Raw genomic sequence first — 27900 nt, 5'->3', positions numbered from 1 at the left:
CTTAGTGTAAATACTACGTGGTGAGTAGTTTAGGCGACCCTCGTTGTGTTCGGTCTCCCGTACAGACGAGGGCAGCAGAACACCAGATTTACCCCGCCAACCGTCGAGCACGAGGGATACGAAGAGAAAAGAACTCGCGAACTCGCACCCGTGAACGCGCAGCGACACTAAATCCGCTAGATTACTAAACCCGTCCCACAGCGAGGGAAGATGAATGTTTTTACCGATTTACTGAATTTAAACACACGGCATACGTTTTTACCCTGAAGGAATTTGTTTAATCACCCTGTAGGAAGTGACGCCCTTCTCGTCTTTTTTGTCTTTTTTTGTGGAAGAAAGAGCCCCGTGGTGCCGTCGGGCCAGTGGGTCGCCCGGAGTTGGAACAACGACGAGCAGACCGTAACACTTTAAATTAAAATAAAGCCTCCTTTACGTGGATTTTAAACGTTAACAGACGTCTGAGTTAACCTTTAGTTGTTGTTTTAGTGGTCAACAATGACCCACAATGTGCGAGAGAGCTCCTCAGTGGACTGGTCAAAACAGTGTCAAAGGCTAAGCTAGGTTTTGGATCCTGTTATTGTTTGTTGAGATTTTTTATTTTTATCTAATGGGACACACGTGTTCTTCCAACGACTTGTGCTGATCCGACAGTAAAGTTTATCTCCTTTGAACTTCCTAACCGAATGGTCCAGGATGTCGTTTTTTAATTTTCGTAAAATATTTAAATTGGGAGCAGAGAAGAAGAAGAAACAATATGAGCATGTCCGCAGGGATGAAAATCCAGAGGAGATTTGGGACATAATCGGTGAGCTGGGAGACGGAGCCTTTGGAAAAGTGTTCAAGGTAGGTGGTGTTTCCTTCTCAGCTTCTCCCCCATCTCTTTTCTACACTAAAACCATCCAAATCTTTGTCTCCTCCCAGCAGTTAGTGCTTCTGCAGCCTGAAATATTGGAGAACCAGTGTCACCTCAGTCTTGGCTTGCTTTGACCCACCCACCACCTCCAGAACCAGTTCTGACAGAGGTGGTGTCTCATATGACTGCTGGGCATTGCTTGACTTTCACCCTACACATTTTGTTGATTGTGTGCATGCCGATCAGCCAGAGCAAGCAGGACCAGGGCTGAACAAATAATCACAATATTATCAAAATTGCAAAATAGGAAAGTGCAATATTCGAATTGCAGAAGCTGGAGTTCGTTGATAAAGTTGAACTCTGTCTGAAAAGGGCATTAAAGATGCCCCAGTCTACTGTTGCTATTCTCCAGACATAAGGGGACACACTAATTTAGTACAGACAGCCACAACAATCACATTATTATTTTGTATGCGGAGATTCTCGTTCGACCAGGCGATGACAATCTTAGGATCTCTTTAAAGACCTCCAAGAAGCTTCTTCAGTTCCAAAAAAACTTCAGCCTCTTGCATCAGAGGTAACACTTCTTCAAGAATCAAAAGACAAGTCCAGCTCCTTATTATAGAACCAGTTCGTTCATAATTTTAAAAATTGTTCTCAGTGGAAAAGAAATGAAAAAGGACCATTCCCTCCAAATTTGTGATTCTTACTACGATATCTCTCAAAATAGTCACAGCATGATTGTTTTTGTGTATTCTTAAGCCCTAAGCAGTAATATATTCGTATGATGTTAGTGGATTATAGCTGAAGAGTTCACACATTTCACACCTAAATTGCATTTTGAAGCAATGCAATTAGCTAATCGCAAAGTCTGCGATTTAGGATAGAGGATGTGTGGCCATGATCTTATTAAATTTCTTGATTTTTTTCCCGTATTTTTTTGGAAATGCAACCCTTGATGCTTTGACGGTATGGTTCACTTGACGTTCATGTGAATAAATCAAGTTAAATTGACCTGAATAATAAGACAAATGCTGTGAATAAATTTTATTTGATTAGAGCACATTGAAGCTTTCATAGGTTGTTTATGCAGCCCACTGATAATGCTCATTGTTGTTCCAGTGACATGAGCTCAGTCTAAGTATTTAATAATCAGACCTTGTACATTTTGCAGCACATCTGACCCAGAGTTAAAACCTTTCTTGTCAGTGGTTTTACAATTTCATGCCGTTCTACTTGTGTGACACTCACGATTTTAATGGTGTCTCATAGGGAAATGTGCTCCATCACATGTGTTAAATATAGAACACAGCCAATACTGAACTTATGCAGGGATTTTAAAAAGTCTATCATGAATATAATCACGATATTTGTCAGAAAAAATAGATATTCATACAGTGGATGATGTTTACTTCTTAACTGCTCCCTCGACTGTTTCTAGATGATCCAGCATTACATTTTCAGAAAGCTGAACCAGTGTCAAAGCAAAGCCCTTGTTATCATTTTAATGATGCCATTGTTTGCTTTGACCCCAATGCATAGCTGGAGCCAGTAGCTTCATTTGCATGACTGACATTAAATGTTATCACACAGGAGGGCTGTGCTTTCTTTGAAGTCCTGTTTTTGTTCTTTGTTGCCAACTTCTATTTTTGGACCTTCTTACATACTTACCCAAGATTTCATGCCAGTGTATCATACTTACAGTAAGCCTAACCTTGCACATTCAGTCACAGGGTGCCCAGTATTTCACCAGCAAAGCTCATGTGAGCTGCAGCGACTGTTCAGGAAGGGGAAAAACTACCAAAACAGACATTTCAGCAGTTATTCTATCACAGGTTTTTCCACACAGAGGAGTTTTTGGTGTCCTGCAAAAATGTTTTAGCCAGTGACAAAGGAAAATCAGCTGCACCAAAATGATCAGAATTAAAATGTTTTTTTTCAGTACTAGTTTTTTTCATTGGGGTTTCCTTTACTTAAGCATAATATTTAATTCTGTTCATGAAATGGTCAGACATAAGAGGAAAATGCATACATTTCTGTCAGATAAGACACCAGATTTATTGCCTTTACTGTACTCGCTTGCAGTCGTTTAATGTGTAGTCACTGTCCAAAGGTTCATTTAGCTATTATTGATTAATCTGCTAATCATTTTCTTCCCTAAACAATTAATTGCATGGTCTATAAAATATCAACAATTAGTGAATATGCCTAATCAAAGTTCTCACATTTCTTGGGTGATGTATGACTAAAGTCCTCAATGTCCTCAATCCGCAGTGTTGTGTTTATATGTCTGGGCTTTGGGCCATCCCAGTTGTAACACACATCCACACTGATGGGACACTACCAAACTCTATTGATCGTAACACAAACTGTATCTGAAGCAGAATATGGGGGGTTTATGTTTTCCTGAGGCTGACTGCGGAAGACGGGCAGGTCAGCAGGAAGTGGCTGCATCCCATATCGCCACGGCAGCTTCATTGAGCACATCCTGTCTGCAGAGAAGCCAAAACAAACAGGAGGAATTTCCACTTTGCGAGACATGTCTCATGTTCTGCTGACATATTCAGACCAAAAGTAACCCAGAGTATTTATTTGGGGCTTTTACATCCACTTGATGCTGTCGAGGTGTTTATTTCAGGTCTGAGGTCAAGAACACTTCCAAGTCCAACATCATCCAACTTTGGCCTTTTGAATCTTTTTTTATTCACCGTGGGCATACTTCTTACTGCAAAATAAAATTATACACCTCTATAGAAACAACACAGCTATGACCACAAAAAAACTGTTTTGTGCAGTGTGGCAAAGTTATAATGACATAAGTCATAAAAAAACGAAAAGAAAGATAGGTTTCTTTGATTATTTTACAATGATGGAAAAAATCTGGAATCAACATGCACATTTTTTCAACTGCCCATTGGTGTTACTACTTCCTCCTGTTTGATCATAAATTGAATGTCTTTGGGTTGTGGGTTGGACTTTGGGAGACACTTATTACCCTTTTTGTACATTTTATCAACCAAACAAGTAATGAATTAGTCGAGAAAGCTAATGGCAATAAAAATAATGATTAGTTTCAGTACTAGATGCGACAAAAACAAAAATAACAAGCCTTTTGACTGTGAACTGAATAACTTAAGTCTTTGACCACACAGCTCTTTAACTGTATTTTCACCCATAGGCTCAGAACAAGCAGACGGGCATCTTAGCTGCTGCCAAAGTTATTGACACAAAGACCGAGGAGGAGCTGGAGGATTACATGGTGGAGATTGACATCCTGGCCTCCTGCGACCACCAAAACATTGTCAAACTGCTCGACGCTTTCTATTATGAGAGCAAACTCTGGGTGAGTAGAGGGAGGAGTGTCAGTTTCAGCAGCATTTCCTCTGTGTTGCCACCCCAGCTGGGAGAAATATAGAACTAATACAGCAAAGGTTCTCTTTGAAACACAATTTAGACCCGTCAAGATATCACTATGGATTATCCCCTTTGTGATTTTGTAGCTTTTGCCAGTCAAAATCTGCAATAATTGTACAATATTTATGCAATCCAGCTTTATCACTTGACTGCAAATTAGCGGCATATGCAAGTTGCTTTCCTGTTGTAGTATTCTTATCAAAATGTGTGGCCAAAGTTCACATGAGCAGCTGAAGCAAGTAGTTTTAAGAGCTGTTAATCATCATACCAGTCAGTTTATAATGCACCCGCTTTTGATATGAACTAATTTTAAAGTTCATTTGTTTTTTTACCGTTGCTGCTTATTTAAAACAAAATCACATGTATTTGGTAGTGTTTTGTAACTGAACCAAGTTCTGCTGTTTCTTGCAGAATTTGTGAAAAGACTTTTAGGTGTGTTTGGCATCATCGAGTATCAGTTATAAACTCCACTTACTGGAGAGGAACTGTGTCAGTAGATACGGATTATAGCCAAAGCCTAAACACTGAGGAAGTGTTCATGAATAAATAAACAGCATGTGAACTAGTGACAGGTGTGGATTACAGGTTTGTCCAATGAAGTATTTCAGGGGTTATCTCTTTGTTATTACACACAAAATCTAACTAAAAGGACATATTTCCAATTAATGCCTGACATTTATTTTCAAAATTCCCAAATAACTGATAAAATATGCACATCCAGGGTCAGAATTGTTGTGCTTTGCCTCGTGAGAGTCAACATTCAAGCATCTAAGCAGACAATCGAGTCATTATGAACCCTCATGATCACCTGAGTATTTAATTTCAGGGCACTTTTTCTTCCTATTGTGCTCTGAACAATGAGCACAGCCCGATGGAGGTTGATTTTTATCTCAGCTGGTGTGGCACCTGTTCATGCAAAGAGGAGAGAGTGTTCAGGACATTTCTTCCTGGAGATGAAAGGCTTTTTTGCACATGATCCCAGCATGGCCTGGGAGGTAACTCTCATGACTGCGGCATTGTAAAAACTGATGTCACCTCCTTTTTGCTGCTGTAATTTCAGTTGCACAACAACATTTTGGTGTTGTTGCTGGTGATTTTCAGATCACACGCACTCACATCCACTGTTTCTGTGCCACATGAATGGATTAGAAAGTATGTGGGTGCATAGTTCTCTCAGCATTTGTGTGTTTGTGTCAAATAAACAAGTGGCAGAGGAAGCCACAGCCCTGGCCGTGGTTCCTCTCTGCCCGCCGTCGCTCTGAAAAGCCACTGTGAGAGCCATTGTATGGCAGCAGAGCCGCTAAAACAACAGCCGCCTACGGGGAAACACTAGAACCGTGTGCGTGTTGAATAGCCAAGACTGTTCCGAGACTGGAGGCATTGTGTGTCTTGTGAGGGCTTTGTTGCTGGAAGTGGAACAGTCTTGAAAGGCTCTGGAATGCCGCTGAAACATGGCAAGAAGTTTTTCATTTATAGGTTTTTACACTTGCTATTTTAAATGAAGGCTGTAACCAAACCTTGACCACAATCAGTTTCTCAATTGTTCCAAAATTGCAGAAGTTTAGCTTTGCTTCCACCTCCATTTGCCAAATGTTTCCCTGAATCACAGCAGAGGAGTGAATTTGCCTGGTGCCATAAGGCCAAGCATGTGTTTCAGCCCACAATCCAGATGCTTCACCTCACCTGCTGCACATTACCATACTCGCCACTGCCTCAGGTGCTGCGTCCGTAGATACTCTAATCCTATTTGCAAAATAAGACCTGAAGTCTGGCAGTATAGCTAAGCAAGATAGCTAGCAGCTGTGAGAAACCCTTTCCACAATGTGGCCCCAACTGGGCCAATCCTCTTACATCAGCTGCCATACTGAAAGCTGCTAAATGCCTTTATGAGCTCAGTGCGGTTCATTCATGCAGGCTGGGTGGAAGTTCATTCTCAAATTGCTTTATCCAAGTGAGTAGTTTGGCTACCTGATGGTGAGGATGAGCTCCTTAGATTTTTTTTCTGTTTACAATGAACTAAATACATAGAAGAGTGTGACTCTCTGAACCCGAGAACCTTCCAGAACTTCACAATAGACTTTAGAAGCCACTAGGTTCTCTGCTTCATGAATAGTGTGCACTCACCTGTGTTTGAAATGCATTTTGTTGTATAGATCACAGCTAATCTATGAACAATCAGCACGTAATAAAGATAGTTTTTACGTGATTTAGAGCTGCAAACATTACTCCATTAGTCATCACCTATCAAATAGTCCATATTCTGCACATTTGCAGGTATGCAGGTTGCATCATAATATTTTTGGGGTCTGCTAGAATAAGTTAACATGCTTTAATGTTTAAATGTTCTTCTTAGCCTCTCCTGAAAAACCCAGTTGGCTGCTAATGCAAGCTACATACCATAATCCCAGATCTTAGGGTTGGGATTTGTTTGTGCAACCAAACCTTGTGTTTTTGTTCTGCGCTGTCGTGGCAGTTTGTATCTAATGCAAGTGAAATTAGCAAACATTCCATTTTCAACAGTTCTATTGATAAAGTGTCTGTCTGCCGTATGTATGACTATTGTTTGTAATTGGACTTTATACAAGGTGTTTCAGGCAGGTCAGGAGCAGAGTTCACTGTTAACTTCTGTTTGGCATGGACTTGGAGCTTTGTAAGTTTTACATTTACAGAAAGCAGCCATATAACCCAATGAAGGAAAGGGAGGAAAAGCAGAATTTTTAATTATTGGTGGTTTTAGCATCAACTTTATGGCTGTATGCGATGTTTCTTGCAGGTCTGAGGTCAAGATCTCTTGAAATCACACATAAACCACATTTATTCCTCTTCTAGAGCCGTGTAAAGAGAAAAATCTACATTTTTAGTTGGAGCGTCAACAGTTAGTTGATTAATTGGTGAGCTGTCCACCATTAAATTAACTACTTTGGAAATCTTTTGAACAGTTTGAGTAATTATTTAAGAAAAAAAGTCAAAATTCTCTGATTTCATCTTCTTAAACGTCAATATTTTCTGGTTTCTTTCCTCTTCAGTGACAATGACAATGAGAGTAAACTGAAAATCTTTTGGCTGTGGACAACAAGACATTTGAGGACGTCATCTTAGCCTTTGGGAAAAACACTGAACAACATTTTTTTGACATTTTATAAACTAAACTAATCAATTAATCAAGAAAATGATCATTAGTTACAACTCTAAAGCCCAGTGTTTTACATAAACAAAAGCAGGTTGTGTTGCATATTATGAAAAAACACTCTGTTCTGTTTCTTCCCGCTGGCAGATACTCATCGAGTTCTGTGCAGGAGGAGCTGTGGATGCTGTCATGCTTGGTGAGTCAGCATTTCCACTTTGCACACAGGTTGTAACATCAAAAAGAAAATTGCTCAGATAGCAGTGAAAAAGAGCCAGTTAAAGACATCAAAAGGCCTCAGCGGACCACCCACATATTACAGTCTTCAATCTCCAGGACTCTAAACGTATCTTAACCCTTATTACCTTCTATGATTGAGTTGCATTAGTGTATCTGAGTGAGGAATTGGAAGCGTGTCTCTGTGTGACCTTCGCCTTTCCTTCACAGAGCTGGAGAGACCCCTGACGGAACCTCAGATCAGGGTGGTGTGTAGGCAGACTCTACAGGCGCTCGTCTACCTCCACGAAAACAAAATCATCCACAGAGACCTGAAGGCCGGCAACATCCTCCTCACACTGGATGGTGACGTCAAGCTGGGTAAGGGCTAATTTAAATCCAGCTGTTCACAGCAGAAACCACATCATCTCTACGCAGGGTGACTGCAGACCCTGACTCCACATGAACCTGGATTTCTATGACTCAGGCTCTCGATCCATAAATGCTCAAATTAGCGTTGTCGTAGGATAGGTGCAGAAAACTGTAACCCAACAATACATACAGCACGTAGGAGAAAGTTAAGAACTTGAGTGAGTTGTCTTTGCTTACTTTTACATTTTCCTTGTACTATTTTTTAATTTTCAAGTGAAAAAATCATAAATGAGTTCACAGTCTGGCAGTGCAGACAAGACTGTGTGCTTTTGGCTGGAGTTTTTCCTCATGTTTCCTCATGATTTAGCTTCTGGAAGTCACACAGGAATCTACTGTACATCCATATATAGGTACTTTCCCACATGCAACCTGAACACATTGTCAGGTTCAGTTATCCAGGTGTATGTTTACGTCATTCACAGCAGGAAAACTGTGTCGCGGTATCATGTGATATCATATAGATCTTACAAACAGCTTGACCACATGGTGTTTGTTTTCCACACTGGATTTTTTACCCCCCTTTAATGCAAGAAGCTTATATGTTCACATGATGCTCTCATGACATTAAACTCCACTCATGTCAAACAGTTCTTACTTTTTGGATGCTTTGCTTTATAAACGGTTGTTCTGCTTGGTGCTAGAGAATGTTTCCAGAAATTTGACTTATTTACTTGACATTTAACACATTTTTTTTTGCACGTTGTTTTTGTGGTTTTGGCCACATTTCCTACTAGTATAAATAAAAAAAACATTAAAGAAAAACTTAATAAAAAATAGTTTAGAATAATGTTTTTTTTATTTATGTAGCACCTTTTATAACTTGAGCACAAAATGCTTTTCTGGTAAAAGGATTGAAAAAACATACAAAGTTTTGAAGCATAAATATATAAAAAATAGATAAGAGCATAGCTATAACTAACACTGAGCTCATGCAAATGGAGGTACACAACACAAGTGCACAACAAAAGAGATAATTTTACTTTTAATTACAGGACTTAAAGTCACATATATAAACCAAATTAGGTGCAAATATAAAAGATGATTTAATAATGTAATAATAAACTTTTTCTATAGCACCTTTTAAAATTAGAGTTACAAAGTGCTGCACACAAAGAGCAACAGTAAAACATCACAAAAGACAATGAAACATTTAAAACATGATAAGGCAAATTATCTTACATTAAACAAAGAAAACACCAATACAAGAACAAGCTCTTAAAAAGTGCTGAATATATGGATGTGCATATAAAACACAGAAATATGAAATACTACAAGAAGCACAAATATAATATTATAATGACAATAAAATAAATAAAAATTAGTTCTTTGCTAAACTTTACACATCTTCAAATGTTCCTCCTCCAGTGACAATTTTTGGAAAAAAAAAATCAACATACATGTTTCTGATAGTTTTTGGTGGCTAATAGTTTTTTGGTTGCTCTTACTTATTTTAGATTGGTATATTTTAAATTTTGATCTTACAAGTTTTCTGTCTCGCTTTTTTGCACATGTTCTTATTGTGGCCCTTCTTATAACATGTAAAGCACTTCGGTCAACTCAGGTTGTTTTTAAGTGTACTATTGAAATCAACTTGATTTGATTCAGATTGTTGTCACAGCCAGAATAGATTTCTGTCACAACTCAACTGAACTTGGTGTGAGAAATTGCTGGAGTGCACCTTTACAAAAGAACCTTTGAAACACAGTCTTGTTGTTGCATGGCTTTTGCAGACTTTGTTGCATGAATTAATTGTCTTTATGTACAACAGCTGTTCAGTTTGTGTGCCAACACATCCACAGTAGATGCAGTATTGTAGCTTAGTCAGAGGGGTATGAGTCACTGGTGAAATAACACACAGCAAGCATTTTATCCAGTGACATAACACACACACACACACACACACACACACACACACACACACACACACACACACACACACACACACACACACACAGAGGTGCCTGCTGGGAAACTGATCAGCCGTTATTCACACATGATACAGATAATGATGCCGTCATGCAAAGGCGGAGTTATGTTGTGTTCGTGTCATGCACTGACATTTTGGACGTTTGGTTTGTGTGTCTGCGTTTGAACAATAAATGACTGTGGTATTCCTCGTGCTAATTTCTGGCTTTGCTTGAATCACATGCCTTCCAGCTGACTTCGGTGTCTCTGCCAAAAACACCAAAACACTGCAGAGGAGAGACTCTTTCATTGGAACGCCTTACTGGTGAGTGGAATATAAAACATAAAATGGAAACCTTTTTGCCACCAAATCTCTTTTATACTGACATTTCTGTGTCTTCTTCCAGGATGGCTCCTGAGGTGGTGATGTGCGAGACGTCCAAGGATCGTCCGTACGACTACAAGGCAGACATCTGGTCCCTCGGTGTCACATTGATCGAGCTGGCGCAGGTCGAGCCACCCAATCACGAGATGAACCCCATGAGAGTTTTGCTGAAAATAGCCAAGGCCGATCCTCCAACACTGATGCAGCCGTCACGCTGGTGAGTCAATGCGAGGAGCTCTGACGTCCATTCTAGAGCACACCAAGGAAGCAGCCTTGGGGTTGCTGGTTTGAGTTTCCTTTATCCCAGCCTGAACTCACATGATATAACAGGCCTCCATTGGTTGCACTGGTGCTGCTAACTTACTCCGTTGTACCAGCACATTGATTTCCCCCTCAAATGAATCCACCAAGCATCCCGATGAATAGTTTTCATCAGTTCCCCAAGGTTACCTGATACCACTCTGGTAAATAAGCTGAGGCTAAACGCCTAACCTGTTGAACATCAGTTTATACATAGATGCTGCAATTTACCAGTGTTCCCCAACTGCCACACATGCAAGCTGTGGTACAGTGGACTCGGATAGACATGTGATCAAAAATTTGTTGGAAATTATTGAAAAACGACATTCTAATGTCATATTTACCCGAGCTGAAACCAAGTGATTTTACCTCACTTCTAATTTATCTGAGTGATCAGAGCAGGCTACTGTTTTCAGGAGGCAGGCATAAAAGATAAAGGAGTATTGAAAAACGGCATTATAATGTGAAATTTACCCGAGCTGAAATCAAGTGATTTTATCCACCTGGGCTGTTTCCTGTGTGCAGATTCTTTTAAATGACTAATCATGTTAATTTCGTTATAGGTAACAAAATGCTGAATCACTATTAATGTATTTATTTTTCAGCCCTGACGTTGTGTTATCTTGAATGTAGTGGACAAATTCTGTTTTAATCATCAGGTGTTTTGGAATTCTCCTTCTCCACCAGCCTCCTCCTCCTACTCCACATTTTGTTTCTGTGCGTTGTTTTGTTTGTTTATTTGCTCCTGGTACATTTTCCCTCACTGTGGACTCAGTTTTCAGTGATATAATAATAATAATAATGATATGTTATGTGCTGCACCTCTATGGAAACAGCACAACCATGGCTAGAGTAAGAGAAAACTCAGAAATGCCTTCTGTGCAGAGAGACATAATTAGAATGCCAGAAATCATAAAAAGATGAAACAAATTAAAATTGAATTTCTTTAATTATCTAGTTTGCAAATTAAAAAAAAGTGGAAATAAAACCTGGAATCAGCATGTACAACATTCTTCCAAGGGCCCACAGACGTTTATAATACTGCAAAACAATGGTGGCTCTGCACACTATAGATATTTAGCTATTTACAGTTTTACCACCAGTACAAACTCTGCCTTTTTGACACTGCTACACATTTACTCTGACTATCAACTTAGAGAAATGTTTCACCATGTTGAATGTATCTCCCAACAACTTGCTGACAACTTGTTCCCCTGTATTCCATTGTTGAGCCATGCTGCAGTTATTTTATTAATCCAATAAATTTTGTTTTGAAAATAATCAATCGTGGATATGTAAAAGTGAAATGGATTGTTTCACACATCAGGCATGGAGGGCAAAGGCACTGTTTTCAACGACAATAACTAATGCAATAGCTGCCTGTGGGTGATAAGTCAGCCTGAAGATCATAATGCATTTGCACAAGTGCAAGCATGTGAAATTTTAACTCGCACGCTCTCTTTGTTCACAGTCCGGAGCCTTGTATTGGTGTACAGGACCAAACTGATCTTATTCATGCATTCTACCTTTCAGGTCTCCAGAGTTTAGTGATTTCCTAAAGCGGTGCCTGGACAAGAATGTGGACAACAGATGGACTGCACCACAACTTCTGCAGGTACTTTTATTTTTATCTCGTCCCCTGTTCTGCTGTTAGTAAATTCTCATAGCCTCACACCTGGCTGCTTAAACCATATAACCTTCCTTCCTTCCCCAACCCTCACCCATGCAACACCTGCCATTAAGCAGCAGAGTCCTAGACGGCATCTGTTTATCTGCTCCTCACTGAACCGTCTGTCCTGCCTCGCTCATCCTGCTGTGCTGGAGCTGACGTCAGCAGAGCAGGCTTCTCTTTTTCCATTGGGTTTAAGGTGCTCGGCACATTAAGAGCGACTTACTTAGAGAGAGGCAGTGAGGACACACTCATTCTCAGGAAATAACGTGGAACGCCGCAGCTAAAGGACACTCAATGGGCTTGAAAATACAAAATAGCGGCCTGCCACCGATGAAGGTTTTGATATCGAAGAAGTTGCACATTCTCAGGCCAGCGATAGAATATGTGCAGCAGATTTCTAAGCCCAAGAAGGTGAGGTTGTAGATTTAGATCTCATTTTATTAAGGAAGTTTGCTGATGGATTTATTTCTCTGTTTGCTGTAAAGTGCGCTGAAAATCCCCAAGAGAGACTTAATGACGCAGAAGAACTTAAATATTGAGCCAGCATTGTTTAATGCGTGTTTGCTTAATGTACTTTGTTGTCAGAGGAGCGTTTTATACTGGGAGCAATTTATATCTCAGCCTCAATGGGATTAGTTGACAGCAGGGTGCCAAGTATTTGCTGCTACTTGTCCAGAAGCATTGTGTTGCAGTAGCACAACATATTCAATTCAAGGGGTTTAAGTAGAGCGTTAACACTTACTTGTGTTGTCTGTCTTTTTCTTGTGCACAGCATTCATTCGTGTCCACTGTGGCTGACAGTAGGCCACTGCGGGAGCTGATAGCCGAGGCAAAGGCTGAGGTCACAGAGGAGATTGAAGAGCACAAAGAAGAAGAAGAGGAGGAAGACACAGACGCACATCTGGTGAGTAGATATTTACTAAAATCAATTTGCAGAAGATTTGCTCTGTAGTTTGAAGCTGTTAGGAGCCAGATATACTGGACTTTTAATTAAGTCTTGTTGTGTTAAAAGCGTGTGCATATTTGTCTTACTGTGTCTTGAATATGTTAAACTGGCTCTAATCTGCTATAAAAGATTGATCTACTGTAAATAATTTTATTTTATGTAAAGATATGGCTGCTAATGTTGATCTTCGTTACCAACCAGTTCACAGTTTTATTTGATCATCGTTTAACAGCAGTAAAAGCAAAAAAATAAAGCAATAAGTTCACACCAAATGAAAGTATTCTCTTCCACAGAATGCCTCATTTGAAGTCCATTTTCTTCTTCCTTTTTCTTATTTACATCACCATGTAACACATTTGCATTAAAACCTGCCTAGCAGCTAGCCCAGCCCTCAAACAGAGAACAAGCAGTGGCCTATCAGTCTAACAGTATGTCCTCGCAAGTGCTTCTGCTTATATTCAAAGATTTGGGGTTTCTGACCAATGTTACCTCACTTCTAGTTCATCTGAGTGATCAGAGCAGGCTAGTCTTTTCAAGAGGCAGGCCTAAAAGATAAAAGAGCTAAAGTAGAGTGTTTCAGACAGTGATGGTTTAGCAATGAACATTATGGAAATAATAACACGTTTTTTCATAATTAAATCATGTAAGTATATTGTAGTAGACTCCAAAAATAATATTATAAACCTGTAAATGAGCAAAATCTGGACTCTTTAAATCCAAGTGTGAAAATCTATAGTCAGCTAGTCAGCTGTGAAGGAATTAAGAGGAAAACTCATGCAAAACAGTTGCACTTGTGACTTCACGGTGTGCACGTTCTAGTGACTAGTAACATCAGTACTAGTTTTCTGGCTTTTGTAAAAACCAACAGTCACAACTGTTTGGCTGTTTCTTCCTCTTCTTCAGGGCCACAAACGCGCCCCATCAGATGTCAGTGTTGCCAGCTCGGAGGACGAGAAGATCCCCCTCTCTCCCTCTATCTTGGAGTCAGTCCCTGAGAAGGTTGAGCCAATTCCACCCATCCCTGCACCCACTGATCTCCCCGTGGACAACCACCTGGTGGAGACCAGCTTTGTAGAAGAGCCTGCTGCAGAGGTACTTCCAGAGGAGCCTTCGGATACTCAAGAGAAGGATGAAGAGGCAGAAAAGAAACCAGTTGAGGAGGAAAAAGTTCCAGAAGCATCGGCAGATGTCACCTCACCAGAGCCAGAGACTGAACCAGAGGCACCTGTGAAGGAAATGCAGCAGCTGGAAATAGCTGTTGAAGAAGAAAAAGAAGTGGATACAGCTGAGGATCCAGAGCAGTCAGTGGTTGCTGTGACTCCTCAGGAGGAGAAAACACCTGTTGTGGAGGAACCAAACACTCCAACAGAGGAGAAGGAGGAGGAGGAGGAAGACCGGTACAAACATCTAAAAGTGACTTTGACCCTGCCGCAGCAGGATAAGGAGGTTCTAAAGGAGGAGAATGGAGAGAAGGCCACAGAAAAGGATAAAATAAATGCTGAGGAGGAGAAGACAGTTCCAGACAAAGCTAAAGATGACAAAGAGAGAGATTCAGACTCAGGAAGTGGCTCAGCTGCAGACAACAGCAGTGTAGACCTGAATCTCTCCATTTCAAGCTTTCTGTCCAAAACAAAAGAGCCTGGATCTGTTTCCATTCAGGTGACACACACAGTCCACACACTCAAATAACAAACGTATCGCAGGCACATCATTAAACTCTTCTTTGTTGTTTTCTCAGGACACAAAGCGTCAGAAGAAGACACTGAAAAAGACTCGTAAATTCATTGTGGATGGAGTGGAAGTTAGCGTTACTACATCAAAGATCATTACTGACAATGACACCAAGAACGAGGAGATGAGATTCCTGAGGTAGTCACCAGCCTTACGCTGTACATACGCTGCAAGCAGCAGTTTTATGCTAATACGATGAAAATTACTTTTCCAGGAAGTTCTGCTTACAACCCAACTGATTTGCTTCATGCAAAAAGTTATACATGACTGACATAATTCTTCCTTCTTTTATTTTTTTTCCTTGTTTTTTCCAGGCGGCAGGAGCTGAGGGAGCTTCGCCTCCTGCAGAAGGAGGAGCAGAGGGCACAGCAGCAGCTCAGCAACAAGCTGCAGCAGCAGAAAGAACAGATCTACCGACGCTTCGAGCAGGAGACCACGGTGAGTATCTTCACTGTGAATTAACCCCAAGCAGTTTCTGAGCATTTATTAGCTCCTGTGACATTTTTCCTCACTGTTGGTTCATTTTTCACTGCAAAATAAAGTCCTGCACCTCTATTGAAACAGCACAACCATGAAGGAGAGAGAACACTAAAATGTATTTTGTATAACACAGTTATAAAACCAGAAATCATACACATGGAAGCAAAATAAAAGTTGAATTTCTGTATGTACCACATTTGTTAAAGTGTCCACAGTTCTTACTAATGCTGGAAAAAAATGTGGCTCTACTTACTATAGATATTTAACTATTTTCATTTTTACAACCTCTACAAGCTCTGTGGTTTTGATGCTAATACAAATTTGATCTGCACATCATTCCTAGAAAGATGTTTCACCATGCTGAATGTATCCTCCAACAACTTGCTCCTCTGTTTACTGTTTTTGAGCTATGCTGCATTTATTTTATCCATCCAGTATATTTTATTTACCTCTTAGTCTCTGCTCCATTTAAACACAGCCTACAGTTCATCGGTCAACAAAGCGCAACAGTTATAGTTTTTCAAAGGGAACTGGTGCATTCATTTTTAAATGACATATGTAGAACAAAGTAGTTTTTCTGACTGACCTGCACATCACACATGGATTCAAAGACATCTGATAATTCTTCCTATGTTTAAAGTTTCTTGCTGATGAATAGCCTACTTGTTGTTTTTTCTGAACTCCAAGGCATGTGTATTTAAGGTTGAGACTGTCAATTAATTTCTTGCTGGTCTCTGTCTACTGTGAGAACTATCATCATCATTTGACCACCTTGCAGTAGGAATCTTGCATGCAAACATGCGTCCACTTTGGAAACTTTAAAATGTTGTTTCATATGAACCTTTCAAGACCGATCAGTGATCAAAAAACATCTGATAGCTTTAAGAAAAGTAATTGAACAAAATTTTGGTTGAAGTATCTGTTACTAGTCATGCATGTTATGTGAGCATTTGGCACATGATGGATGCAGATATTCCTGGCTCTGCAACCTCCTCACTTAGTTTCCAAATCCTGGATTGTTTTTCAGTTGAACAGAAACATGTAAACAAATGCGGTCAATCCCAAACCTTCCATGGACACCAATTTACCTGCACTATAAGAGCTCCTTTGCCTAACCACAATGTGCACCTGGACATGTTAGTAAGAAAAAAACGAGTTTTTTAGTAGTTTAAATGACGGCTTTATTCGTCTCTGTTAGTACTGTGTTCCTGGTGACAATACAGAAGCACCAAAGCTTGTTTTTATACATGAGACCACCTGACTGAAGACATGTAAAGTGTCTCTGGTGCTGCAGAAAGAGTTTCATTAAAGTATTGGAGCTAAACGATGTGAAATAAACTAATAGCTAACTTAGTGAAATAAGAAGAAAGGAAAATAACTGAGAAATATGGTCATGTCCACTATAATTATAACCATCAGGGTATCAAGTAATAATGTGAATAATTCAATAGACAGTATACAGATAAATATCAACCATGAAATTAACCCTCTGAACTCAAAGTTTGCAAAACCAGTAAATGCCATTAAACTGACATAAATTTTTAATATGATAGTGAGGATTATCTGCAATTAGGAAAATGTTTCATTCTTAGACGTTGTTTTTTGGCATCCTTCACACCTACAGCCTCCTTAGATGGCTCCAGTGACCTTAAACTGCCTCATCACTTGAGGCCATAACACATTTAACTTTTCTCTGTCAGTAACCAACGCAACTCTCCGTGTCCTCCAGAGTAAGAAGCGTCAGTACGACCAGGAGGTGGAGAACTTGGAGCGGCAGCAGAAGCAAACCATCGAGAGGCTGGAGCAGGAACACACCAACCGACTCCGAGACGAGGCCAAACGTATCAAGGCCGAGCAGGACAAAGAGCTGTCAAAGTACCAGAACATGCTGAAGAACCGCAAGAAGGAGGTGAGTCACATGTCGCCCCTCAGACAGGATGGCTTGTAATATTCTATTCATAGCAGCTTGTTTTGATACCTCCACACATACACGCCTCCTGATCCGTCTTTTAGGTGTTTACATAACCTCTGTTTATCCGGGCAGCAGTTAAATCAGTCTGTGCTGCCACTTCTCATTTATTCTCTCATGGAGTCCTCACCTATCACCAGCTTTTGTCTTATTTTATTTCCATCTGTTGCTCGTGGCGGCGTTCGTTCAGATCAAACACGGAGCTGGACTTTCTCCAAAGCATGTGACAAATGCTATCATCAAATGCATTAAAGAGGATATTATCCAAACCCCACCAGAGGAGGTAACCAGGGCTCGGTTTGCTGTGACGCTCGCTACCGTTTGCATCCATCCAGCTTTACTGCAAAAAGCGGACAGAGCAGAATACTGATACAAACATTTTTTGTTGTGACATTGGCTACAGTTTTTATGGGTTTTCCTCTGAGTCTCTTAAGTTTGCAGTGTCCACCACAGGTTCGGAGTGTGTGTGTTTGTGTGTGTGCAGTGGTTAGTGCGATGTGTAGGAGAGTAATGTACTGTGATCCACAGGGAGTCGCCCATGTAATGATTCAGTCCTTTCAGTTGTCCTCGTGCACGCTGTGCAACGCTCCTATACAGGATGTAAGTGAAACCTCCCACTGTGTTTTCATGGATTCTCTTAAAGTATCACTCTTGTTCTGTCTGTTCTCTACATGCTAAAGTAGTTCTATTTTTATCAACATGCTCATACAAAGATGAGCATTTACTGCTGAAAATTAAACCCAAACAGTTTATGGGTATTTTTTCATGCTCCTGTCACATTTTTCGCTGCAGTATAAATTTCTGCACCTCTATGTACACAGCACAACCATTACAAAGTTGAAAGAACTCACCATGTATTTTGTGCAATATAGCACATTTAGGATGAGATAAATCATAAAGACAAAAACAAAACTTGTTGGTTATTTATTTTGCAGTAATTGACACAAAAGTGGAATCAACATGTGCGACATTGTTGCAAGTGCTAAAACATACTAAACATACTAAGTTAGAGTGATACGAGGCAGGTTTACTGTCTATAACTAAGTTCTTTATTAGCCTTTTAAATGTCAGGCTCCTCTGCGTCAGCTGAGCCAAGTAGGCCGGATTAATGTGGCTGATGAGCCGCTGAAACAGGCTTTATTGTAACTGTCTGGTTCGTCGGTTCAAGCTTAGCCTGACATCAACATGGCAGACAGCCAGCGGGCCACAAATGCACACAAACACATACATACATCTGGTGTCAGAAGTCGTGTCTTGGTGAATAATAAAGGGTTTTTTGGCAGGATTTGATGGTTCCTGTTTGTTCAGTGTAGGAAAAGATGCCGTGACTTTTTTAATCACCAAAGATGTGTCAGTAATGAAGTCTGACTGTCTTAATGACCTGTTTTACTTGTGTCCTTCTTCGACCAGGAACAAGAGTTTCTTCAGAAGCAGCAGCAGGATCTGGACAGCGCTCTGAAGAAGATCATCCAGCAGCACAAACACGAGCTCGCCACCATCGAGAGAGATTGTCTCAACCACAAGCAGCAGCTTCTAAGAGGTAAAAACCACATTCACTGTCAGGTGATGCTGCTTTCACGCCATGTGGTAAAAATGGTGTGATTTGATTTTCAACGCTTCTTCTTAGATACTGCACAGAAATTATAGGTTACACACTTATCAATGCTTCATAACAGGGCATAAGCACCAGCTTTAATACATTAGAATCAGGCTCCTGTATTTAAACTTGCAGAGAGGTGGTCATTTAAGAGCTGAGAGTTAATCTGCAATATGTTTATGCATCAATAAGCAATATTTTTGGATTAAAAATGGATTAAATAGCTGTCTGTAAAGAGAAAAAAATGTCACAAACACTGAGAACTTAATTTTTTCCTTCAATGATGCTGAGCTTTTTAGCAACATTTAGCTTCTTGTTTTCCTTTACAGTCTACAAACGTCTTATTTTCCAGTTTGCAGCAAATATCTGCACACTACATGCCATCTTGCCACCATAGTAGAGCCTTTAGCAGCTTAAGACCAGATATCTTCCTCATGAGTGAAGCTGAAAGTAAAGCTAAATTCACTGTAAGGTCAAAAACACAATTCCTAATGAACGCTAGTGTTGCCAGTGTTATTCATTTATTTCTTGTTGCTGTTTCTTATGTCACAGAAGCCTTAAAAAACAGCATGTGCAAATATTTGTTGTGTGTTCACTAGTTGGTGACTAGCTAACAGTAGAGTTATTTTGTCACGTCTACGTTCTCTTTCCCTGGTAGCAAGGTCTGTATTTTCTCACATAACCGCATCTCGATCTGCTGAGTGTTAAAGATCCTCAGATCAGCAGGAAACAAGTTCTGAGACTGTCTCGGACAACATTTGTTCTGACTGCGACTGCAGCACCTTCCAGCGAACAGCCGTCCTGCCTGGACTTAATCCCATCCTTAATGTGCCAGGAGCTGCACAAACAACACTTCTCAGAAATGCACACTGAACCAAGTCACAGGAGGTTGTAGCGGCGCTTTAGGAGCTTGTAAAGAGCTTTCACTGCAAATGGAAATGGAGGAGACAGTTCAAAGCTTAGAAGCTGAAACCTTGTTAGTAAAGTTGATGTTGGTTGACAAATATGTCAGGCATCCGGTCATTTGTTGCTAATGAGGTAACTTCAGTCTAAAACTGCTGTTTCATGTTCCCCTTCACTGCAGACCACATAGAAAAAATCAGAACAGATATTCCCCTCCAATCAGCCTGTGAATGGTTCTTCTGTGCAGTTGTTTATTTGGGTCTTTTGTTCACTTGTGTGTCTGCTTGTAGCTAGGGAGGCTGCCATGTGGGAGCTGGAAGAGCGCCACCTGCAGGAAAAACACCAGCTGTTCAAACAGCAGCTCAAAGACCAGTATTTCATGCAGAGACATCAGCTGCTCAAGAGACACGAGAAGGTACAAAGTGGCTTTGTTTCTCTCTTTGTTCTTACTCTTTATAAGCATTGTTGTTTTTAACTGAAATGGCCATCCTTTAAATTTTTTACTGCTCTATTATCAACATTCCTACTTCAGTTATCCTTGAAAATGTCTTTCACCATAAAAACAAGAGGTTGAAAACAGGTTGAAAAATTCTGCTTTAGTTTTATCAATTTTTAGCTGGATTTGCTAAAAGCCACTAAACCACTATTTCTGCTGCCACCTGCACACTAAAAATTTTAGTTTTTTTTGCAGATTTGGACCGAGCAACAAGGCAAGCCTGCTTGATTTTTTATTTTTTTTTAATGAGTTGTCCATTTAATGACAGTGGTCACCTCCCTGCATGAAAAACTAAACAACCAAAACAGTTCCCCCAACACTAATTTGTAGGGCCACCATTGCTACATCCTGGGCTTAGCTCCACCTAAGATGATTGTGATTGGTTTGAACAAGCTAAAGTCCTGTTTCCCTATAGAAGAATGGTATTAAAGCAAAGTTAGACTGTTCTCCAGTGCGAAAGAATGGTCTGATTTCACCTGATCATCAACTGACTAATAGAAACAGTTAGATTTTTGTTGGTTTTAGTGGGAAAAAAAGACACTGGACATATTGATCTTAGTTTTGACCTTTATTTTCAATTTTTATTCCTTCTACGCATTTTGAAACTGCATCCGCCACCATCTTTTTCATGTCATGTTACCATGGTTACAGGTTTTCTCAGTCCGAACCATTAAAACGCCAGCTGTTACAATGCAGCTCTCTTGGGGAAGTAACATAAAACAGCCAGATGGTCGAGGTAGCTCTAAAGCTTAAATCTACACAGGTCACACAGAAGGAGAAACGGAGGACAGTGGATGCTATTAAAAAGAAAATAATATAGATAAAAGGTCAAAACTTCTAACTGGAGGTTATAAACCCATTTATATATCCTTTAGCAACGAAAAAAATCTATTAAAATTTAACCAAACATACAATTGGAAGTAGCACCTCTAAACCTGCTGTCTGAATATTTACTTTAACTGCATATTCTAAAATTCCTGTCTAGGATCAGGGCTTTTACATGCTAATTTATGTATAGAATCAGGACATAATCACACAAAAACTGAAAGAAATGCAATGGAGTAGAGACTGAATGCCATTAAAAAGGCTTCTCATGCTGGGTGTCGGCACGATTCAAGCAGCTTGTTCAGGATTTCTACAAACACAGCAACAAGTCAATAAAGGAATACAATAAAATGTACTGAACACACAACAGAGCAGCCAGCAGGTGATTTGCTGGTGCCACTTTTTTTCATTTTTGTGTCAGTGATGAAAGACACGATAGACCCGAACACACTGACAGATTTGTGCAATGATGTTGGCAAACGTCTTCCCCTTGATTTAAAAGATTTGCTCCTTCCTCACCACTCAACATCACTTCCTATAGACATGTCCCTCAGCTGCAGGAAGTCTTCTCTGTTTAAAATACTGTTCACATCACACTTTAGCTCACATCTGCAGAAGCTAAATTGTTAGACAATGGATAGTATTGTGTTTCTGTTGACATTAATTGCTGGTCTTTCTGAGTCTGACAGGAAGGTGCTAAAACTACCACCACATCTAGAGCGCTTGATAAACGTACATTAGCACATCTTTTATAAATGTTCGCCTGCATCAATCAATCAAAGTTTATTTGTATAGCCCTTTACAACAGCCCAAAAGGTGACCAAAGTGCTTCACAGTAAAAAAAAAAGAAAGAAAATAACTTAAAAACAATACAGTATCTTAAAGCAGGACAAACAATCACACTCACAGGCAAATTTAGAATAATCAGTTAACCTCAGCATATTTTTAGAGTACCTGGAGGAAACCCACGCATGCACAGGGAGAACATGCAAACTCCATGCAGAAAGATCCCAGGAAGGCTGGGATGTGAATGCGGGATCTTCTAGCTGCAAGGCGACAGTGCTAACCACCACGCCACTGTCCAGATCTTAAAATATACACTAAAACAATAAAATAAACTGCAATAAAACCGCACTAAAATATAACATCTAAAAGTCATAAAATATCACCATGCCGCTAGGTATTGAAAGCCATTTCCAACAGAAAGGTTTTGAGTTTTGATTTAAAAATAACTCTAAACATGCATGTATTTATAGTTTTTTTCTCAGCTGCTTCTTGCTAAATTTTCCCTGGATTGTGGTTGAATTTAGTCCAGAAATCTTCTTTGCAAAATCAAAAAGCTTCACTGATACACACACATTAGACCTTAAACAAGTAATCTGCCCATTTGCTGTCGAAGTTCTTAATTTCAAATGTCACTTTTTACTTAGTTTCATCTTGTTTTCATATAAAACTCCCCAAAATGCTCTGTTGTTGCATTGACCACACTAACAGCGGCTGGCCTCTGTGCTCTGTGCAGGAGATGGAGCAGATGCAGCGCTACAACCAGCGTCTCATTGAGGAGATGAAGAACAAGCAGACGCAGGAAAGAGCTCGGCTGCCCAAGATCCAGCGCAGCGAAGCCAAAACCCGCATGGCCATGTTCAAGAAGAGCCTCCGCATTACCGTCGCCACCATCACCCCCGAGCAGGAGAGGGAGAAGGTCAAACAGGTGAGACTCCCTCCTCCTCACTCAGATCTGCAAGTCCAAATACTGTCACAGAATAAAGATTTAATAAGAATAATGTCGTGTGTTTGCAGTTTGCTGCTCAGGAGGAGAAGCGGCAGAAGAACGAGAGGCTCCATCAGCACCAGAAACATGAAAACCAGATGAGAGACCTGCAGCTGCAGTGTGACGCCAACATCCGAGAGCTGCAGCAGCTGCAGGTCCACATTTTAAACACCTTCTAGTAAACTGAGGTTGTATTGAAAGAAACTGGACAGAAATACCGACGCTGCTCTTCCCCTCCTGTGTTTCAGAACGAGAAGTGCCACCTGCTGATCGAACACGAGACCCAGAAGCTGAAGGAGCTGGATGAGGAGCACAGTCTGGAGCTGAAGGAGTGGAGGGAGAAGCTGCGACCCAGGAAGAAGGTGAAGCTCCAAACTGCCCTGTCTTCATTAGAAAGAGATTTTCAGATAATGTGATTAATTGCACATTATTCTGAGGTTACTGCAAATCTGAACACAGCCTGAATACAAACTGGAGTTCTAAGAGTGAAAAGCAAAGCAGCATGCCAGTGTCTGGAAGTTCTTTTGTTTTTGTTGCCTTTTGATGCTTTGAATTCCATATCAGTTTCTGGGTGTTTTTTCTTTGGTCCTGTCACATATTTCCTCACTGTGGGCTCGTTTCTCACTGCAATATAAAGTCCTGCACCTCTATGGAAACAGAACAACCATGAAGAAGGAGAGAGAACTCAGAAATGTCTTCTATGGTGCGGTTATAAAATATAAGTCATCAAAAAGAAAACACAGAAGTAGAATTTCTTGGATTATTTTGGAAAACTTAAAAAAAATGACAACAGCAATCAACACTATCCTTCCAAGTGTTGCCAGTACTGGGAGAAATGGGGTTCTACATGCTGCAAATATTTCACTACTTCCAGTTTTTAGTTTTCCCATACTTGTGTAAACACAGCCTGCAGTTCAGCCGAAATATTTCAGAGTTTTTGTCACTTGACTGTTGGTCACAGCTGATTCAAGGAGTGAAGAATTAATTGGTTTTTTGTTTATTTTTTATTTATTTTTTTTACAGAATCTGGTTAGTACAAATGTGTTCTTTTGGCATTTTTTTTAAATTACAAATGCTGGGAAAAGAAGTGATTTGGTCACTTTTTTTATTTAGACACATAAGTAGTTCAATGACTTTCAGAATGTTGAAAATCCAACTATTCTTACTGTTTGAACAGTTTCTTCCTCTGATAAATGATCTAATTTTGGTGATTTTTCAAGACAACCAGCCTTTTAAATCTGAAAGCTGGTTCAGAGGATTAATCTGCTAATCAGAGAAACTTTAAATATGAAATACTTTATCATCATATTTGGTAGCTGACAGACTTGTTGCACATGTTTCATGATAGGTGATTTAAAACTTGTTTGCAGTTTGCTTCAACATGCATCTCTTTGATTATTTTTTAACCCTCCTGTGCACCAAAAAATATTGTTTCCTTGTCTGAAAAAAATCCCAAAATTCAGCAAAAAGATTCCCCAAATTTCTGAAAATTTGCAAAACCTTCAGGAAGCAAATTCTAATAATTCCTTAAAAGTTTACCTTAAAAGCTTTATTTCAAAAAAATCCCCCAAATCTGGCAAGAAAATTCTTGTAAACATTTGTCAAAAAATGAGTAAAAATCTTCAAAAAAAATCCTAAAAATATCTAAAGTGATTACATATATATCAGTAAAACTTGTAGTGTTTTCTTTAAGAATATTCACAAAAATCAACCAAAATCCAGGGAAATTCGCTGGATTTTGTTTGATTTTTTTGTGAATGTTCTTAAGAAACATTTTTAACATTTCTTTTTTACCACCAAGTGTTCAAAGATTTCCAAAAATGTGTGTTTCACTGTGAAAATATATATATTTTTCCCACATTTTCAAACTTTAAAACGGGTCAATTTTGACCCGCAGGACAACATGAGGGTGAAAAAAAATATCAACATGAAAATATATTTTTCTGCATTCCAGAAAGATGCTTTTATGTACATCAAAAATGGTCTGATTACACAGTTTGTGTGCCAATAATGATTGTAATTCCTTAGCTTTTGTTTTGTTACAGTAGGTGGTACAAGAGTGACTAATTTGGCCATGAGGAGGGTCGATGCTGGGAACTGAAACCTCTTTATTACGGCTGGAAACGCATCAAAATGAAAAGACATGAAGTTGCAGACGAAAGTGATCCGTTTTCTTGTTTTTCATGGTTCAGGCGCTGGAGGAGGAGTTCGCCAGGAAGCTGCAGGAACAGGAAGTGTTCTTCAAGATGAGCGGCGAGTCAGAGTGCCTTAACCCGTCCACCCAGAGCCGCATCTCCAAGTTCTACCCCATCCCCAGCGTCCACTCCACCGGCTTCTAGGAGGAGCCGACGAACACAAACACTCCGGTAAAGACGGATCCTGAGCTGCCTTCTTCCTCCGTCTGCCGTCGGAGGCTTCTCTGTGTCTGGACTCTGCAGCCGAGAGATTTTCAGGTTCAGCGTTTCACCTCAAAACCACTACAGCGACATAGTTCTCATTGTTCCAACCTTCTTTTGGTGATTCAAGTATTTTTTATAAAGAATCCAGTGCCTGTAGAATTTGATGTCTTTGGCTTTTAAATCCAAGAAATTTCTGATTATTTGCTGCTCGACGTTTCTCTCATTTAGATTTTTGCACTAAATAAAGGACGGCATTTTTATACCACTTGATCTGGTTAATTTGCAAGCGATCATTAAATAGAATGTATTTCTGATAAAAGAAGACAGTTCTATTGTCCCTCCTGTTGAAGGAGACCATGATACAGTATATTTTTCTGAAATCAGACATATCTGTGTGTGTTTTAGGACTTTAGGTTGTGATACTTTAAAATAATCTCCTGCATGATTTTAATGCAACGTTTAGGGACGTTTTCCTGCAGGGTTTTTCTTCAGAATGCCTTTAGTCTTTAGCACAAGACTCCAGCTGAACAACACAGCAGATTGGAGGAGGTGTGGAGACAAAGCAACACTGGTGGCACAAAGAAGCATTTAAATAACTGTTGTTGTTGTTTTTATTTTAACAGCTCTGTTTGATGTTGATCAAAATAATCTCATGTCGGAACATTATTCAGGGATGAAGGAAGAATACGACATCTGTCACTGATGTCCAATAACTGGAAATGATGTGTTTTAGAGGAGAATTCTGGTTTATTCTGGCTGTATTTAACACTAATGTGGCTCTACGTGTTACGGTAACTTTACACTATTCGCCTCCTTCGTAGAGATGTGTTGAGTTGATGACTTTCCAAAGCACCTGTTTTTTATTTTTTTCATGAATCATTTTTTGTTTTCAGTCTGACTGAAAGAAGACACTGAAAGTAGCTCTTGGAACCACATTGTGCGAACTGTGTTAAATATTTCCTCCCATGGATACTTCCCAACTGATTCATCAACAGCACGTTCATGTCCGGTCTGTTTCCATGTGAGTCTGACTTTGACTCAGTTTCATGGGACAACAGGACGTCCTGAAAGACAACAATGAAACCTGCTGATAACCGACTGAGAAAATCTCCACAAACTCCAGAATTACCTTAAACTTCACTACAAGCCTGTCCAAGATCACTCCAGAATTTGTCAAAAATGGCTTAAAACTGTCCAAAATTATTCAAAATGTGTCCAAAAGACTTGAAACTTGTCCAAAATGTTCAAAACTGTCCACAATGACTGATTTTTTTTTTTTCCGGAATAACTCGAGAAAATTTGTATGAAAAATGATTCATGGAAGAATCATCTGCAGGAAGCTAAACTGACACCCGGCTAAATGTTGTTTCCATGAATTCCTACTAAAGCTGAAAAGTGCCGATGACACATTAATTTAAAAAAAATAAGCCAGGTTTAAATAAACCAGAATTCTTTTTTAAAGCCTGATTAATGTAAAATTTACCCTTTAAACAAATTTACACCAGATGATGATGCTGCATCCGTTGTGTTTTGCCACCAGATGCATTGTGGTTCTATTCAAACAATAATAGTGTTTTCCTGCTAGCTAATAGCCTTAATACTTCAGAAATGATATTCTGTGCAACTGTTCTGCCTTTAAACAGTTCCAGGTTTTATGAAGCGTATTATTACTCAGCAGATGTTACAGATGTTCTGTATTCAAAGAACACAACATGAACTTTTTGCAGTTTTTTTTATTCAGGCTGATTTCTTATGAATGACACACAAAAAAAAAGCAACAAATGGACCTGACTGGTTTGGGCCATCGTGACCTGTGATTGGTTCATTTTATCATCTCGTTGTCTCTGATTGGCTGATAGTTAAATGTATTTAATAAATGACTGAGCAGAGAAGGAGTGCTGTGCACTTTTTTACTGAAAACCTCCTCAGTAGCTATTTATACAGAAGCTTCACTGAAGGTTTATTAAAGGTAGATTTACAAATCAGTCCTGGTTCTTAATTTCTGAATGTTGACAAAAACAAAACAACAAAAAAAAAAACATATCGAAATCATTATGCATTTTTTAAATACATGTATAGTTTCTAGATGCCTGTGTAATGTTGATTTTCATTTTGCTGTAAATAAACTATTTCATCTCTGCTGCAGGTGTTTGCTTCTTGAATTGATCCCATTTAGTGACAAAGCTGCAAGAAATTCTCAGAAAAACACACTTATATATAAAAATACTCTAATTAGAAAATGCCCCCACATACAAAAACAACAGGAAGTCAACTCATTCAGTCCCACAAAATAAACCAGACAACTAAAACCCCTCGGTGCTACACAGGATCCCTGATTTCATAACGTGAATAATGTACACAAGTACAAAAACACAATTGCAACATAAAATAACGGCTTCAGTTCATTTAACAGGGAAAAACTGGATTTGCGGGTCTCAGACACCAGCATCCCTCCTTCTTCTAGTCATCACTGCAAACTCTC

The 27900-nt window shown here is 39.6% G+C and overlaps 2 protein-coding genes across 3 annotated transcripts in view; one reads left to right on the top strand and one right to left on the bottom strand.

Annotated features, from left to right (window-relative positions):
* Window positions 1-89: 89 nt before the first annotated feature.
* On the top strand, window positions 90-27558 carry slkb (STE20-like kinase b). The gene is made up of 18 exons (XM_023292072.3): window positions 90-843; window positions 4032-4196; window positions 7542-7590; window positions 7839-7988; window positions 10197-10269; window positions 10352-10546; window positions 12163-12244; window positions 13074-13205; window positions 14151-14906; window positions 14986-15116; window positions 15293-15416; window positions 17188-17367; window positions 18838-18967; window positions 20218-20342; window positions 22768-22959; window positions 23049-23174; window positions 23268-23381; window positions 25212-27558. The coding sequence occupies exons 1-18, from the start codon at window positions 694-696 to the stop codon at window positions 25356-25358; spliced, it is 3021 nt and encodes a 1006-aa protein (XP_023147840.1). The 5' UTR covers window positions 90-693; the 3' UTR covers window positions 25359-27558.
* Window positions 27134-27900, bottom strand: part of LOC118471766 (collagen alpha-1(XVII) chain-like) — a 38068-nt gene continuing 37301 nt past the window's right edge. For both annotated transcript variants that reach the window (XR_008601269.1, XM_035958061.2), the window contains exon 54: window positions 27134-27900. Coding sequence is in view for 1 of the 2 variants with exons in the window: in XM_035958061.2 (XP_035813954.2) it covers window positions 27854-27900 (47 nt within the window). In the remaining variant the exon portion in view is untranslated.

This window comes from Amphiprion ocellaris, chromosome 4 (genome assembly GCF_022539595.1).
Source record: "Amphiprion ocellaris isolate individual 3 ecotype Okinawa chromosome 4, ASM2253959v1, whole genome shotgun sequence".
NCBI lineage: Eukaryota > Metazoa > Chordata > Actinopteri > Pomacentridae > Amphiprion > Amphiprion ocellaris.
The sequence above is the reverse complement of the archived record's forward strand: the minus strand, read 5'-3'. Positions and strand labels throughout refer to the sequence as shown.

What these genes read in the sequence shown, in the direction of transcription:
- slkb (XM_023292072.3), top strand. Translation starts at nt 694, where the DNA reads ATGTCGTTTTTTAATTTTCGTAAAATATTTAAATTGGGAGCAGAGAAG. An exon ending in AAGACACAGACGCACATCTG is followed by an intron (nt 13,206 to 14,150) that starts GTGAGTAGATAT and finishes CCTCTTCTTCAG; the next exon opens with GGCCACAAACGCGCCCCATC. An exon ending in GAGAGCTGCAGCAGCTGCAG is followed by an intron (nt 23,175 to 23,267) that starts GTCCACATTTTA and finishes CCTGTGTTTCAG; the next exon opens with AACGAGAAGTGCCACCTGCT.